The 13898-nt window shown below is 30.2% G+C and overlaps 2 protein-coding genes across 6 annotated transcripts in view; one reads left to right on the top strand and one right to left on the bottom strand.

Annotated features, from left to right (window-relative positions):
- The window catches only part of LOC112789547 (uncharacterized), a 31852-nt gene that overhangs the window by 12010 nt on the left and 5944 nt on the right, over positions 1 to 13898 (bottom strand). For 2 of the 5 annotated variants that reach the window (XR_011879543.1, XR_003196296.3), the window contains exon 4: positions 2162 to 2243. The gene's annotated coding sequence lies outside the window, so the exon portion shown is untranslated. Of the gene's footprint in view, positions 1 to 927; positions 1013 to 2161; positions 2244 to 2931; positions 3333 to 10476; positions 13786 to 13898 lie in introns of those variants that run through there. The other 3 variants (XR_011879542.1, XR_011879541.1, XR_003196297.3) reach the window with 3 other exon arrangements.
- LOC112789546 (uncharacterized) lies at positions 6582 to 13019 on the top strand. Its single transcript, XM_025831486.3, has 9 exons — positions 6582 to 9687; positions 10206 to 10296; positions 10375 to 10435; positions 10585 to 10662; positions 11288 to 11361; positions 11615 to 11728; positions 11922 to 12029; positions 12214 to 12252; positions 12351 to 13019. Exons 1-9 carry the CDS (start codon positions 9593 to 9595, stop codon positions 12435 to 12437), a joined length of 747 nt encoding a protein of 248 aa, XP_025687271.1. The 5' UTR covers positions 6582 to 9592; the 3' UTR covers positions 12438 to 13019.

Below are 13898 nucleotides of genomic sequence, written 5' to 3' on the forward strand. Positions count from 1 at the left end.
TGACCTTTGAGAGAGGATTCTAACTTTAAGAGTTTTCTCTCTAACTCTTTTCGTCGTTCCATCTCCTCTTTTAGGTTCTTTTCGTTTTCCTTTTGTCGCTCCCGTTCTTGTTCTAATTGTTCCAGGCGACTGTGGACTAATCCCATGAGTTCAGTTACATGGGATGGCCCCTTTTTCTCTTATTCACGTCCTTCTGAAGAGTTTACCTTCGGGTTTTTTACTCCGGAGGTACCTTCCCTGTGTTGATCATTAATTCCCTGGTGGAGGGTCAAGTCGGCATCATTATTGCCTGTGTCTAGATTCTCTTGTTCAGAATCTGACTCCACATGACCCTCTTCGGGGGATCTGTCCGCCATCACTGGTTGATCTCTCGGGTCCCCGGCAACGGCGTCAATATTACGGTGGGTAACCGGAGATTGATGGGCTGGATGGCGTTGGTTGGCCCAAATGTGTGAAGGAGAAGGATTTCGAATGGGTATGCAACTCGGGAGACTCCGTCCGACTTGTTTGTACGAAGAGATGGGGGTGGTACCTGCAAAGGCACTCCGATGCCTAAGTTAGCAAGGGTGTGAGCAGGTCTAGAGAGTATTGGACTTAGAGATACCTGAGGGGTGTCAGTGTATTTATAGTGGTGAACCAATAACCACCGTTGGAGTAGTGCCATATTTTTAGGGTGTTAACCGTCCAATTATCTTAGGGAAGTTAAGATATGCCTCGTGGAAGTGGTTAGAGAGATTCTAGGGGCAGTTACTCATTTGAATGAGTGTTTATCCGCCAGCTAATCTCGTGCCCGACTTCTTTAGAGCAGTTCGTGGTGAGTACCGACTTCATAGGATGAAGATTGGTACTGGTGAGGCCCAACCCTTTGGATTAGGTCTTTTGCTTGATCCTGTGCCTTTGTTATTGGGTCAGGGTATGAACACTTACATATACAGGATGTCGAAGATATTTTGATATATGCTCGTCGGCATGTGTGATGTCACGCTTTCCCATTTTTGTCTTTAACGCTACACTAAAATAATATAAAAAAAATTACTTATATTTTTCTTTTTTCTTTTTTACTGAAAACAATAATAATAATAACTCTTAATCTATTTACTAAACACATATCCTAAGAATTACTAATTATCCGATCTAAATATGTTTCTATTATTTTTCAATATATATTGTAAAAATGCCTAAAATTACTAAACATACTAAAATTTAATAACAATGATTTTGTTTTCCAATAATTAATTAAAATAAAAAAAGTAACGGTATATATATATATATATATATATATATATATATATATATATATATATATATATATATATATATATATATATATATATATAATTAATAATAATTCAATTTTATTATTAAAAACTTCACGCACTACACATATAAATTAACTAGAAATTTAAACTAATAAAAACTGAAACATCTAATATTTTATATAAAAAAATTAAAAAATAATCCATACTCATTAAATAATAATCAAGGCTATATATTTTAGTTAAATTTTAACCAAAAAATCTAAATCACTAAAAAATTATATCCGAATTAAATAAATAATTCTGTTTTAAAATAAATTATTTTAAATAAAACTAAAATTATTAAATTTTTTCTAATAAATTATTTAAAATATAACTAAAATCACTAAAAACGTCTGTTTTTCAAAAAAATAAAAAGTAAAACAAAACTAAAATTCTAAAACGGCCTGTTTCTCACATAAATTATATAAAATCAAACTAAAATTAATAAAAATTCTTTTTCTAAAAAATTAATTAAACAAAATTAAAATTAAAAAAAGATATACTAACAATCAACGAATAATATTATACACTAATGATAATTTATCAAGGCTAACAATTAATACTATTATTATAACTATAACAAAAAATATATATATTTTTAATAGAACTCTAGAGATATTTGATAATGGAGCTGATATTATATAAGTGCTGACTATATTTGTATCACAGGAACCATTTTCAAACACTAACTAGGTGTGCTTAACTATGAGTGAAGCTATTTATTTTTGGATAAGCATGGACATTCGAAACCAAAATGATTGATGAGAAAAATAAAATCAGAAAAAAGACAAAAGGATACAATTGTGCCTATATGCCATAAATAAAATGTTTGAAAAGAAGATCATTAACAAAAACCAATGTACCTGAACCTGCAATTCTTGAGCAGAAAACTCCAGCAAGGCACCTAAGAGTCTCCTCTTGAATATAGACAATGCTTCCTCACGCCTTCAAGACATTCAAGAATAGTAATAATATACATTAGGACCTTTTTTTTCTATTAGAAAAAGTGTAGTCATTGGAAACTTTTTGGCAAAAAAAAAGTTCCCAAAATTCTTCTATGAAAAGCTAACCAGTATCATAATTGTGTATTCCAAGAGAAAAATAGTTAAATGAAGCACATAAAGAACAGAAGCACATTTCAGCTAAACTTCAGATAATGGCTTATCATCATTTAAAACCATTCATGAATTTTCTCTTCTACAATTTTCATCATCACTCTCACTAATCAGTCAAGTTCATAATCCATTATCAGAGTTACAAAAAATTTCAACTCCCTAAAAATCTTTACTTCTACTGTGGTCATGCAAACTCTGTTAAACAAATACATTGATCAGAGTCATTCTCCTCAAACACATTAACAGTTTGGAAACTCCTCCACTAAGAGCAGTAAACCCTAACACATAGAGAACACGTTTTCATATCATCAAAACACAAGAAACACTCCTACTCTACAATTTTGCTTGGCCAAACCACTACGAAAGCCAGTAGTGATCAAACCCTAACACAGAGAAAAGAACAGAGGCGTTCATACCCACTAATTACAATCGAAAAAAAGGCCTGAACTTTGTGAATATTAAATGAACAACAACATCAAAAAACAGAGGAACCACATTTTTTTCCATTTTTGGCTTACCTTTTTCAGAGAAACAATGCTGCCCAACTTTGTGTATGAAGGAGAGGAAAGCAGCGATGCTCCAGAGCCAACGTCTTCCACTGAAATCGGTCCGGTTAATGGAGGAGCACATGCGCCATTGGAGATTGACGGAGGGAGAAGAAGGAACCACACTCTGTGTTGTGTTTGTTTTGTGTGTAGAGAAAAGGGAGACAAAACGTTATGGAAACGTTGAGGGAGGGACGTAGTGAGCGTGAAACGACGTCGTTTCATGTCATTTTGGCGCCACAGCCAAAACGACGTCGTTTCTGTGAGTCCCAGGTGTCAACGACGCTGCCAGCTAAGCTTTCCGGTTGCGCCACGTGTGCTGAAATGGTCGGAAGGACCACTTTGAGTCCTGGAGTGCAAGTTCGGGGATGACTCTGAGGAATTTTTAAGTTCAGGGACTACTTTGAGGCTCAAGTGCAACTTCAGGGACTACATTGAGACTTATCTCCTAATAAAAACTGAAACGTCTAATATTTTATATAAAAAAATTAAAAAATAATCCATACTCATTAAATAATAATCAAGGCTATATATTTTAGTTAAATTTTAACCAAAAAATCTAAATCACTAAAAAATTATATCCGAATTAAATAAATAATTCTGTTTTAAAATAAATTATTTTAAATAAAACTAAAATTATTAAATTTTTTCTAATAAATTATTTAAAATATAACTAAAATCACTAAAAACGTCTGTTTTTCAAAAAAATAAAAAGTAAAACAAAACTAAAATTCTAAAACGGCCTGTTTCTCACATAAATTATATAAAATCAAACTAAAATTAATAAAAATTCTTTTTCTAAAAAATTAATTAAACAAAATTAAAATTAAAAAAAGATATACTAACAATCAACGAATAATATTATACACTAATGATAATTTATCAAGGCTAACAATTAATACTATTATTATAACTATAACAAAAAAATATATATTTTTTAACTACTCCTAATCAACTAATAATTAATTTATTTATCTACGTAATCAAAGATTATTTTAAAAATATTATATATTGTTTTTTTTTACCTTTTAGTTCAAAATAATAGGATTAACCCTAACTAACTACTAATAAAACGTTTAAAATACTAATCTTTTTGTATCTTTGATTGGTTGTCGTTTTTCTTGTTGCGAGAATGTGGGGCTGTTATTTTCTTTGTTGTGGGAATGTGAGGTAAGTAAAATGGTAACTTTTAACTTCTTCAAACAGAATGAATAATAGAAACTATGAACTGAAGAAGAAAGAATGAAGGAAAAAGGGAATTGACGTTTTCATCAACGTGTGAGAAGAGAGAGGAACCTGTCCCGTCTCCCGTGTTGATCATACACAACAAAATGTCAGTGACATTTTTCACATAACGACATCGACGTCTTTTTTGTTACATCTGACGGCTCCCATAAAGCCGTTAAACTCTCCTGTTCAGTCATTTTGGTGGATAACACCACCGTTTAGCCCAATATTAAAAAAAAAAAGTGCACTTTTTGTCACTATCGCTTTCATCCCGAAATAATAACCAATATCAATAGTCATTAACTTAATAATTATTTTGTCTTAAGGTCACAAAACAAAACTTCTAGCAAGTGCCAATACAAGTGAATAAAAAGCGGTTAGAGAGCCATGTGTCTAGCAACATCATAAACTCATTTGATATGATATATGATATGATTAAACATTAAGGATTAATTTGGATTAGTTTTTTTTTAATATTTATTTTTAAAAAATTTATATTAAAAGATAATTTTGTATTTGGATAGAAAATATAAGAAGTGTTTAATAGATAATTTATTAAATTTTTCTTATTTTTTAAAAAACAAATATATTATTTGTTTAAAAAAATTGTATCTAAATACCTATTAATTTATTAATTATATAGAAATACTTAAGAAAAAAGGGAATCCAAATGCTATGTTGTGTAGAAGTACATTCTAAAGGATGATGACAGCATCATCAACTTTAACCGAAATGTATTTAAGCTGCCTTTTTATGTAGGTGGGGGACGTGCGGAATATAAAATTAGAATTTAATTTTAATGCCGGATAATCTAAAACGTTTTATATCCTGGTTCAATTATATTTATTTTTTTAAATAATTATTCGTGTGCTTAATTTAAAAGTAATTATTTTTATTTATATAATAATATTACGTAATTAGATGTACGTGATTTAAAAATTATTTTAAATTAAAATATATTAAAATTAAATTCATAAAATTAAAAAAATTAAAAAATACAAAACTGAGTGGCAGAAATAATTAAATAAATGACTCATTAAAATGGAACTGGATGTGATTTTGGTTTCAAATATGTTGCAAATGGTATTTGGATATTTGCATGATTCACATGTCACTTGATCGAACGACTTTTGGTATTAACCTTCAGTTTGTTATCTTATCTACATCTTCTTTCTTCTCTGATTGGGGCCCTAGAAGAAGGAACCTTTCCTTTATTTACCTTGTCTTTTATGTCCATGAACCCAATACCTTACACTATTGCGTGCACCAGCAGCAGTGAGATTATAGGTCAGTTTTCGTTATAAATAATTTTTCCATGCATTCTAGATCAGAAGACTTTGACTTAGACTTGAACATTGTTATTGTTAAATTTTGCCATAATTTGATATAGGTTATGCATACCTACTTTCTTAGCTTCTAATGTAATAATCAAAAGAAACATGCATGACCATTCTTTGGAGAGTTAAATACTTCAAAGTTTTGATTTCCTTTCTCTTGCTTTTGATGCAAACTTAGTGGCATAATTTTCTTAAAAAGATGTTTTGCAGTTTTTTTTAATGATTTTATTTTTACTAAAAAATTTCTTTTAAACATGTCAAAAAAAATAAAAATAAAAATATTTTTTTTCCAATAGAACAATGACACTCAAACAATACCATTTTCAATGTGTTATGGTGATCTTTTTCTTTTTTTTTCTTTCAAAAATAACTATAGTTGTGTACATGTAAAATATTTTTTTTTCTTATACTATTCAATTCAAAACATAATTTGGATGTGACCCAAAGAAACTAAATCAAAATTTCATAGCCCAACAAAATCAATCTTTCAGTCCCGTTTGAATGATGAACTAATTTGACCCTCAATTTATAAATTTTTAATAGTTTGACCTCATTTTTTATTAAAATCCATGTTATAATATAATTTTGGATAATGTCAATTTTTCGATTAAATCCCTAGAAATCCATTATTCAATCAAATTTTTTTGTTGTGTATACATAAGAAAAAGATTCAATCAAACCAAAATATTTGTAATATAGGTTGATCTATTAGATATATTTATTACTGTAATTAAAAAAATTAATATAGGGACGTTATCGTAAACCTTTTAAAATATAAAATAAAATATTTTTTTGTCTCTAATATTTGAGGTAAGTCTCAAAATTGTTTCTAATATTTAAATTTTCCTATTTAAGTCCTAGTCTTACTATGCATTCAAGCTTTTTTTGCAACAAAGTCCAACCAAGTTGGTCAAATTCTAACAAAAATCAGTTTCATTAGTGAGAGGGTGATACACGTTTTAACTATCCCCACTAACATGAACGTTTGTATCTCATGTTCCTCATCTTCTTTCTTTTTCTCCTTCTTTTTTGCGTTCCTCATCTTTCTTCTTCGCGTTCTTTTTTTTTCTCTTTGCGTATTTCCTCCTCGTCGTCATTCTTTTATGGCTGCTGTTGTTACTATTTTTTTCTTTTCCTCCTCCTCTTTCTGGTAATTTTGTAACATTATGTGTTTCTTTTTCTTTGTTTAATTTTTTTTATTCTTGTTAAGAGAGTAAAACAAAAAGAATCATGAAAAGGTAAAATAAGAAAGAGAAAATGAAGAAGAAGAGAAAGAGGAGGAGGATTTTTGAGTTATGTAGAATTTATTAAGAAATAACACCAAAATTTTTTAACCGTTACACAGAAGTTTTTTAATTTTGATACTGAAATTTCTTAACTGCGACACAAGTATTATGAGCAACATATTGATAACTTTTCTGAATTTAAAATTTACATGCATGTATTTTTGTGGTTGATTGAGACTTGTTTGCTTGTTCTAAATTGAGTTTGTTTGTATATTGTTATCACTAAATAATTTCGGTGCATTCTAAATTTGAATAAGGTGCACTTGATCTCATTGACTTGGATTTGGTGTAATTAGTTCATGTAAGATAATTGTAGTATTTTTGGCGTCATTTATGCCATATTGATGACCCTAAAATTTACATGCATATATTTTTGGTAGATGATTAAATCTAGTTTGTGTGTTTGTTTTGAATTGAGTTTGCTTATGTGTTGTCATCATTAAGTAATTTCGGTGTATTCTGGATTTAATTAAGGTTTACTTGGCCTGTATACTTGTTCTAAACTAAATTTGTTTGTGTCACTGTCATTAAGTAATTTTGTTATATTTCTCAATTTAAATAAGGTAGACTTAGTCTCGTTGACTTGGATTTAATGTAATTAATTCATGCAAGATAATTGTAATGCTTATGGTGCCATCTAGCATACAAAAACTACAAAAACATAGGGTTCAACTCATATACAAAACTAGTATACGAGTATCAACTATTCACAAACTACATTAATAAAAAAAACGAATCAAACTTCGTCGAGTTGATTCGATTCATAACAATAATCCAATTCACTCTGGTTTAACTGATTTGAACTTACATCATACATTATTTTCAAAAATAAAAATGTTATATATATATATAAGAAAAAGACGAAAATAATGACAATAACAATAACGATAATAATGATAATGATGACGATGGAGGAGGAGGAGGAGGAGGAGGAGGAGGAGGTGAAGGTGGTGGTGCTGACGACAAATATGATGAAAGAGAAAGATGAGAAAAAATGAGGAGAAGTAGAAGAAGAAAAAGAAGTAGCCGCAACAGGAGGCGTACGGAGGAGGAGGAAGAAGAAGAAGAGTGCGCGTGCGTGATGTAAAAAACTATTATAACAACTTGGTTAATTATTTTACTTGGTATAGTGCTTTATTGTTTAAGTCAACTAACGTTTCAAAATTAGTTTAATGTTGTCCTGTCGTTAGAGATCTATCAACAGAATTGACGGTTAGATAAAATTGAGATGATTTTTGAAATATTAGAGACTTAAATAGGACGAAAACGTTGGGGACGAAAATAATATATTAGTATTAAAAGAATTACTAAATCAAGTAAAATAAAAATAAATTTTAACGAAATAAATTGCATTACAAATTTAAGATTTTTACTCATCATAAAATACTTATAGAATGACTAGCAGATAAACTTTTAGGAAAAAAAATGAATACGATAAATATATAATAAAATATAAATTATACATTTTTGTCTCTAATGTATATCCAACTTCTTTAATATTTAATTTAAATATATTTTATTTTTAAATTTTGAAATAAATTTTAATTTTATCCTTTAATAATATCTTTTTTAACGGTTCATGATTATTCAATTATTTTTTAATCATATATTCTAAATAAATTATTCTTAGTTATATTACTTTCATTTTAAGTAAATTTATTTTTCTTAATTTTACTCTTAAAAATTTTTACTCATAATGAAATATTCATAGAATGACTAGTACATAAACTTATAAAAACAAAAACATGATTACATATATAATAAAGTATAAATGATATATTTTTGTCTCTAATATATCAAAAATTTTTAATGTTTAATTTACTTAAATTTTATTTTTAATTTTAAATAAATTTTAATTTATCCTTTAATAATGTCATTTTTTTACGATAAATAATTATTCAATTATTTTTTTATTGCATCTAAATAAATTACTCTTAATCATATTTTTTTTATTCTAAATAAATTTATTTTTTAATTTTATTCTTAATTACATTACTTTCATTCTAAGTAAATTTATTTTTTATTAAGAGCAAACTTAAAAAATAATTTAAACAATTATTTGTTGTAAAAAAATTAAAATTATTAAAAAAATTAAAATTTATTTAAAAGTTAGAAATAAAATTTAATTAAATTAAACGTTAAAAAAGTTTAGCATATTAAAGAATAAAAAGTATAATTTATATTTTATATATGCTATGTTTTTTTTCTTTCTCAAAATTTTATATATCAGTAATTCTAAAAGTATAAATATGTAATTCATTCTATTAAAATTTATTATAATTTTATTTGATTTAATATTCTTCTAAAAATAATATATTATTTTTATTTTAAAATTTTTATTTTATTTAAATTTTTAATATTTTAAAATTATGTTAATTTTATTTTATCATTAATTTTGTTAACAGATTACTAACAAAAAAATAATATTAAAAATTTAAAACGTTAAAACTTAAATAATATAATTTAAATATTAGAAACAATTTGAAAACTACCTCACTGATTAAGAAAAAAACAATATTTTACTCTATAAAATATATAACAAATACAAAATGAGGATAAAAAGCGGGATTAGCTATAAATAGAATACAAAATTAAAATCAAAACACGTTGTCGTTGGCATCCCTAGATCCTGATTTCTGCAGCGTCTTGGGCTTGGAGAGGAAATGTCGTAAACGCCGCATTTGGTTGTCGTTTCGACAAAGAGAAAGAAAGAGGGTTATCGAGTCAGAGTCCAATTTTGGGGAGCGATTGGAAATTTGGAATAATCATTCTATCGATCGAGAAATGGGAGAGACGAGCTCCACCGTCGACGACGATTTTCTTCTCAAAGCTTTCTTCGCCGAAGTCAGCGAGGTTGAGAGAGATAACGAAGTCCTCAGGTCTCTCTCTCCGTCTCTCTGTTGCAATGGAGGTTACTTCTGTTAGGGTTTCTTTTTTTATATATATAATTTTTTTCGTTTGCAGTTATTTGTATAGTTTCTAATTTGAGGTTATTAGGTTTAATGAGCTGCGACGTTTACATTTGTATGCAGAATTTTGAAATTTTGCGTTGTTTGATTCAATTCGGTGTTTTTTCCTCTCATTGTTGAATTGTGGTGGGGAGTGATGTGATTTTAAGTGAGAGTGTTGATGTTATTGTGAACAACAAGACAAGTTGTAGCGTTTTGGTTATGGTTATGAATGTGTTGTTATTGAGAGGAAAAAAAAAGGGTGACAGGCATAAGTTTGTGATTATGAGAGGGGTAATGTTGACTGCAAGCATAAGTATTACTTATTTTGGAGTTTCAATTTCTAGGTTTATGCTTATGTTATTGCTAGTTTCATTTGTATGAGGTTCTACATACACTCTGTTGATCAACATTTTAGTTGACTTAATTGTTATGTTTTTTCCCCACAGGATTTTGTCTTGCTTTAAGCTAAATCCATTTGAGTATCTGAACCTACCATTTGATTCATCGATTGATGATGTGAAAAAGCAATACCGTAAGGTAAATTCTTTCAATGCAAGGGATAATTTTGACTGTTCCATGGACATCTTATAATGATTTTTTGTTGTTTTGTTGTAGTTGTCATTGATGGTTCACCCTGACAAGTGTAACCATCCACAGGCAAAGGAGGCTTTTGGAGGTATGTATGTGCATGCTCTGTTATTATTTCTGCAGTTGACGTTTTCTGATAGTGGATATCGATTATAATTATAAGTTTCATGGCTAGATGGCTCTTGTGAATAGTGTCTGCATTTTTTAATGTTTGATGGGCTATTCACTTGTCTGCAGCACTAGCCAAAGCTCAGCAATTATTACTTGATCAAAATGAAAGAGATTACCTTCTTAGCCAAGTTAATTCAGCAAAAGGTCAGCGTAAATTAGTTTGTTTTAGTTGGCTCCTAGTATATGTTGACTTTTAATGTTGCAAATTCTTTTCATGAAGGATCATCATGGACTCCGAGAGTAGTGATTTTGGATTATTGGGAAACTTAGTTTACTATCTTCATAGCTAGACCAAACTTTGTCTTCTTTATTTATTTTTCAATTTGGTTCAATGTTTAAAGGTAATTCTGGACAATTTCTGCTGAGTACTGATGTGGTTCACTTCTCTATTTTAAGATTTATGGTGGGTGTCTGTTCCATGTACTTCCGCACATGTCTGTATTGACATTGTTGAAGAGCTAATGCAATGTATTTGGGGCCCTCTCCCTGTTTCTCTGTGTTTTGTCCCTTGTTTGAAGCATGAAAACCCCAAATTTGTGACATTTGCTGCGCATGTGTCCTTCATTGCTTTTATACCAAAAAGGAAAAAAAATGGATTCATTATTTATTCTTTTCTTCTCATATTTACTCATTTGTTTACCCCCCCCCCCCTTCTTTTTTTCTCTTCTCTCTGCATCTCTAATTCTCTATGATGAAGAAATTCCTTTGTTAGAAAGTTGGTGCACAATTCATAAAGAAATCATCTTTTTCCCATGTATGTCACCTGCAGAAGAACTTAGAGCCAAGAGGAAGAAGCAGTTGAAGAAAGATACAGCATCGAAAATTAAGTCTTTGGTTGAAGAGGTAGGTGCAGTTTTACTAGATGATCCCCTCTGGCTACAACCTATATTTTGGAGTACCCACTCTGTGTGTGATGTGTATCTATTTGTCTGTGTTTGTTTCTCAGTGCCATTATACTCTTCAGATGCATTAGTGATGAAACTATCATATGTTAATATTGTAAAACCGGCATGTCATGAATATTAAATGGAACAATAGTATCTTTGACTTTCTAAAAGACCAATATTTTTATATCTCTTTTTTCTCTGCATCACAGGGAAAATATGACCAGCAATATGAAAAATCAGAAGAGTTCCAGCAAGAGCTGAAAATGAAGGTTCGTGAGCTATTAACAGAACAAGAATGGAGGAGACGAAAAATGCAAATGAGGGTATGTTCTAAAATCTCCCACCAAAAGAAAAAATGTTCTACTAAAACACCAAATGCGTGATTTGGGGAAGTGTCAGTGATAACTGTGAAAATGTGATCATCGTGTGACTGCTTACCTGTGCAAATTTGTCTTGGAGATTATATTCACAAGTATTTCATGTTTTGTGACCTCAAGTTTATTCATGATCATGTAGATATCAGAGGAGGAAGGCAGATTAAAAAAGGATGAAGAGGAACAAAAAGAGATGTGGAAAAGAAAGCGTGAACATGAGGAAGAGTGGGAAGGAACGAGAGAAAAGAGGGTTAGTTTGCTATGATTTCATCTTTGGCCTTCATTTTATACATCAATCGAGTCCTGTATGTGCTGTGAGAGTCTGATAACTTTATAACTGGACAAGCTTCTTGCACCTTCTTCTGCATCCTAGTAACATGTAAGATTTTCACTAGCTCCAGGGACAAATTAACACAATTAATTTCTCCTATTAGGTGTCAAGTTGGAGAGATTTTATGAAGGGTGGAAAGAAGGTGAGATATTGAACTTCTGATTGTCACATAAGTGAATATTCCATTGACACACCTTGAAGAAAAGAAGTGACAATTTGCTTGAATTTATTGGCATGCAGACTAAGAAAGGAGAAATTCGCCCCCCAAAGCTCAAGACAGAAGATCCCAACAAATCCTATGTTCAGAGACCGGTTAAGAGAGGTTAGGTCTGCCATTATGTTTGGAGGACTCAATTGGTAATCAATCTAATTACGGAGTCAAGAGGATTCATGCATATGCTGCCCTCTGCATGGACTATCTCTATCTGTAAGCCTGTAAGAGTGTTCATTGTTGTGCTCATTGGAAACATCTTGAATTGAGTGTCCATCCCCTCAATCCCCTCAGCTGAATGAAATCCCATTCTGGGATTTGCACCTTCATGGGAAGGACGTGTATAGGTAGGTTCTATTCTATGCCATAATTAATTAATTTGGGGGAAGTAATCATTCATATCGAAACCTGTAAATGTTATTTGAAGCCCAAAATGAAAGGATAATTGAACAAAAGAAAATATAGGCCATGTCTTGATAGTTGTCTTGACTTTCTTGGTACATTAGTGAATCAGATGCATTGATTTATGACTCTACCAAAAAAGTCAAAATGATTTATCAATATGGAATGCAGGTAAAAATGTTAGGGGAAAGTATTAGTTTTCTGGTGTAATCTTGACAGATGAAACGTTTTAGGTCACATAAACATGTATACTTTGTTTCTGAATATATTTGATAATGTTGATATTTTAGTCAAAATGAAAATCTCACTCATCCATTTTATCTTAGACGAGTGTGTGTGCCAACTAGCTTGGACATGAATTCTAGAATGTTACTTTCATCCATACCTCACGGTGGAAGCTTTTTACCTTTTTTTTTTCCCTTGTAGTCTCTACATATTTATTACCTTCTCTTAATGTTGACCCGGCTATTATTTTCAATTCTCCAATCACTCAAATGCTTCTATTCCACGAGCATTTATCTTGGGTAAGAGAACTTTCGCCCAAGGTAAATAACACGATAAAAATATGGATTTGGTGGTTAACAAGTCGTACTTGTTAAAAATGAAAAGTATTTATTGAAAGTTTAAATTTTTTTATATTTTTAGTACACTTCCTATTTATTACGCGTTTTTTCTGCTTTTTTTTCCCTCACGCTTCTCTCCTGCGCTTCTACTTCTTCTCAGTTCGTTTACGCACGGAGCGTCTTCTTCTTTTTTGTCTTTTTCTTAGTGTTCTTCCTCCTCATTCTCCTCCTTTTTTTTGCGTTTTTTCTACTTCTTCTCAGTTCGTTTACGCACGGAGCGTCTTCTTCTTTTTTGTCTTTTTCTTAGTGTTCTTCCTCCTCATTCTCCTTTTTTTTGCGTTTTTTTTACGCACGGAACGTCTTCTTTTTTGTCTTTTTCTTAGCGTTCTTCCTCCTCATTCTCCTCCTTTTTTTTGCGTTTTTTTTTTCACGTATTTTCTCCTTATTGTCATTCTGTTGTTGTTGTTGCTGTATTTTTTGTCTTTTCTTTTTTCTCTCCCTAGTAAAGAAGTAGTAAAAAGTGAGGAGGAATAGTTTTGAATTGTGCAGAATAGAAATGAACCGAACATGTTATTATGATGAAACAGTTGTATAGTACTGAATGAATGGAAC

The sequence above is a fragment of the Arachis hypogaea genome, chromosome 3 (assembly GCF_003086295.3).
Source record: "Arachis hypogaea cultivar Tifrunner chromosome 3, arahy.Tifrunner.gnm2.J5K5, whole genome shotgun sequence".
In the NCBI taxonomy this organism is placed as follows: Eukaryota; Viridiplantae; Streptophyta; class Magnoliopsida; order Fabales; family Fabaceae; genus Arachis; species Arachis hypogaea.

Bases quoted from the DNA above. Each gene is read 5' to 3' on its own strand.
- LOC112789546 (XM_025831486.3), top strand. From the start codon at position 9,593: ATGGGAGAGACGAGCTCCACCGTCGACGACGATTTTCTTCTCAAAGCT. The intron at 10,436-10,584 runs GTATGTATGTGC...ACTTGTCTGCAG, and splicing joins GGCAAAGGAGGCTTTTGGAG to CACTAGCCAAAGCTCAGCAA. The intron at 11,362-11,614 runs GTAGGTGCAGTT...TCTGCATCACAG, and splicing joins TTAAGTCTTTGGTTGAAGAG to GGAAAATATGACCAGCAATA.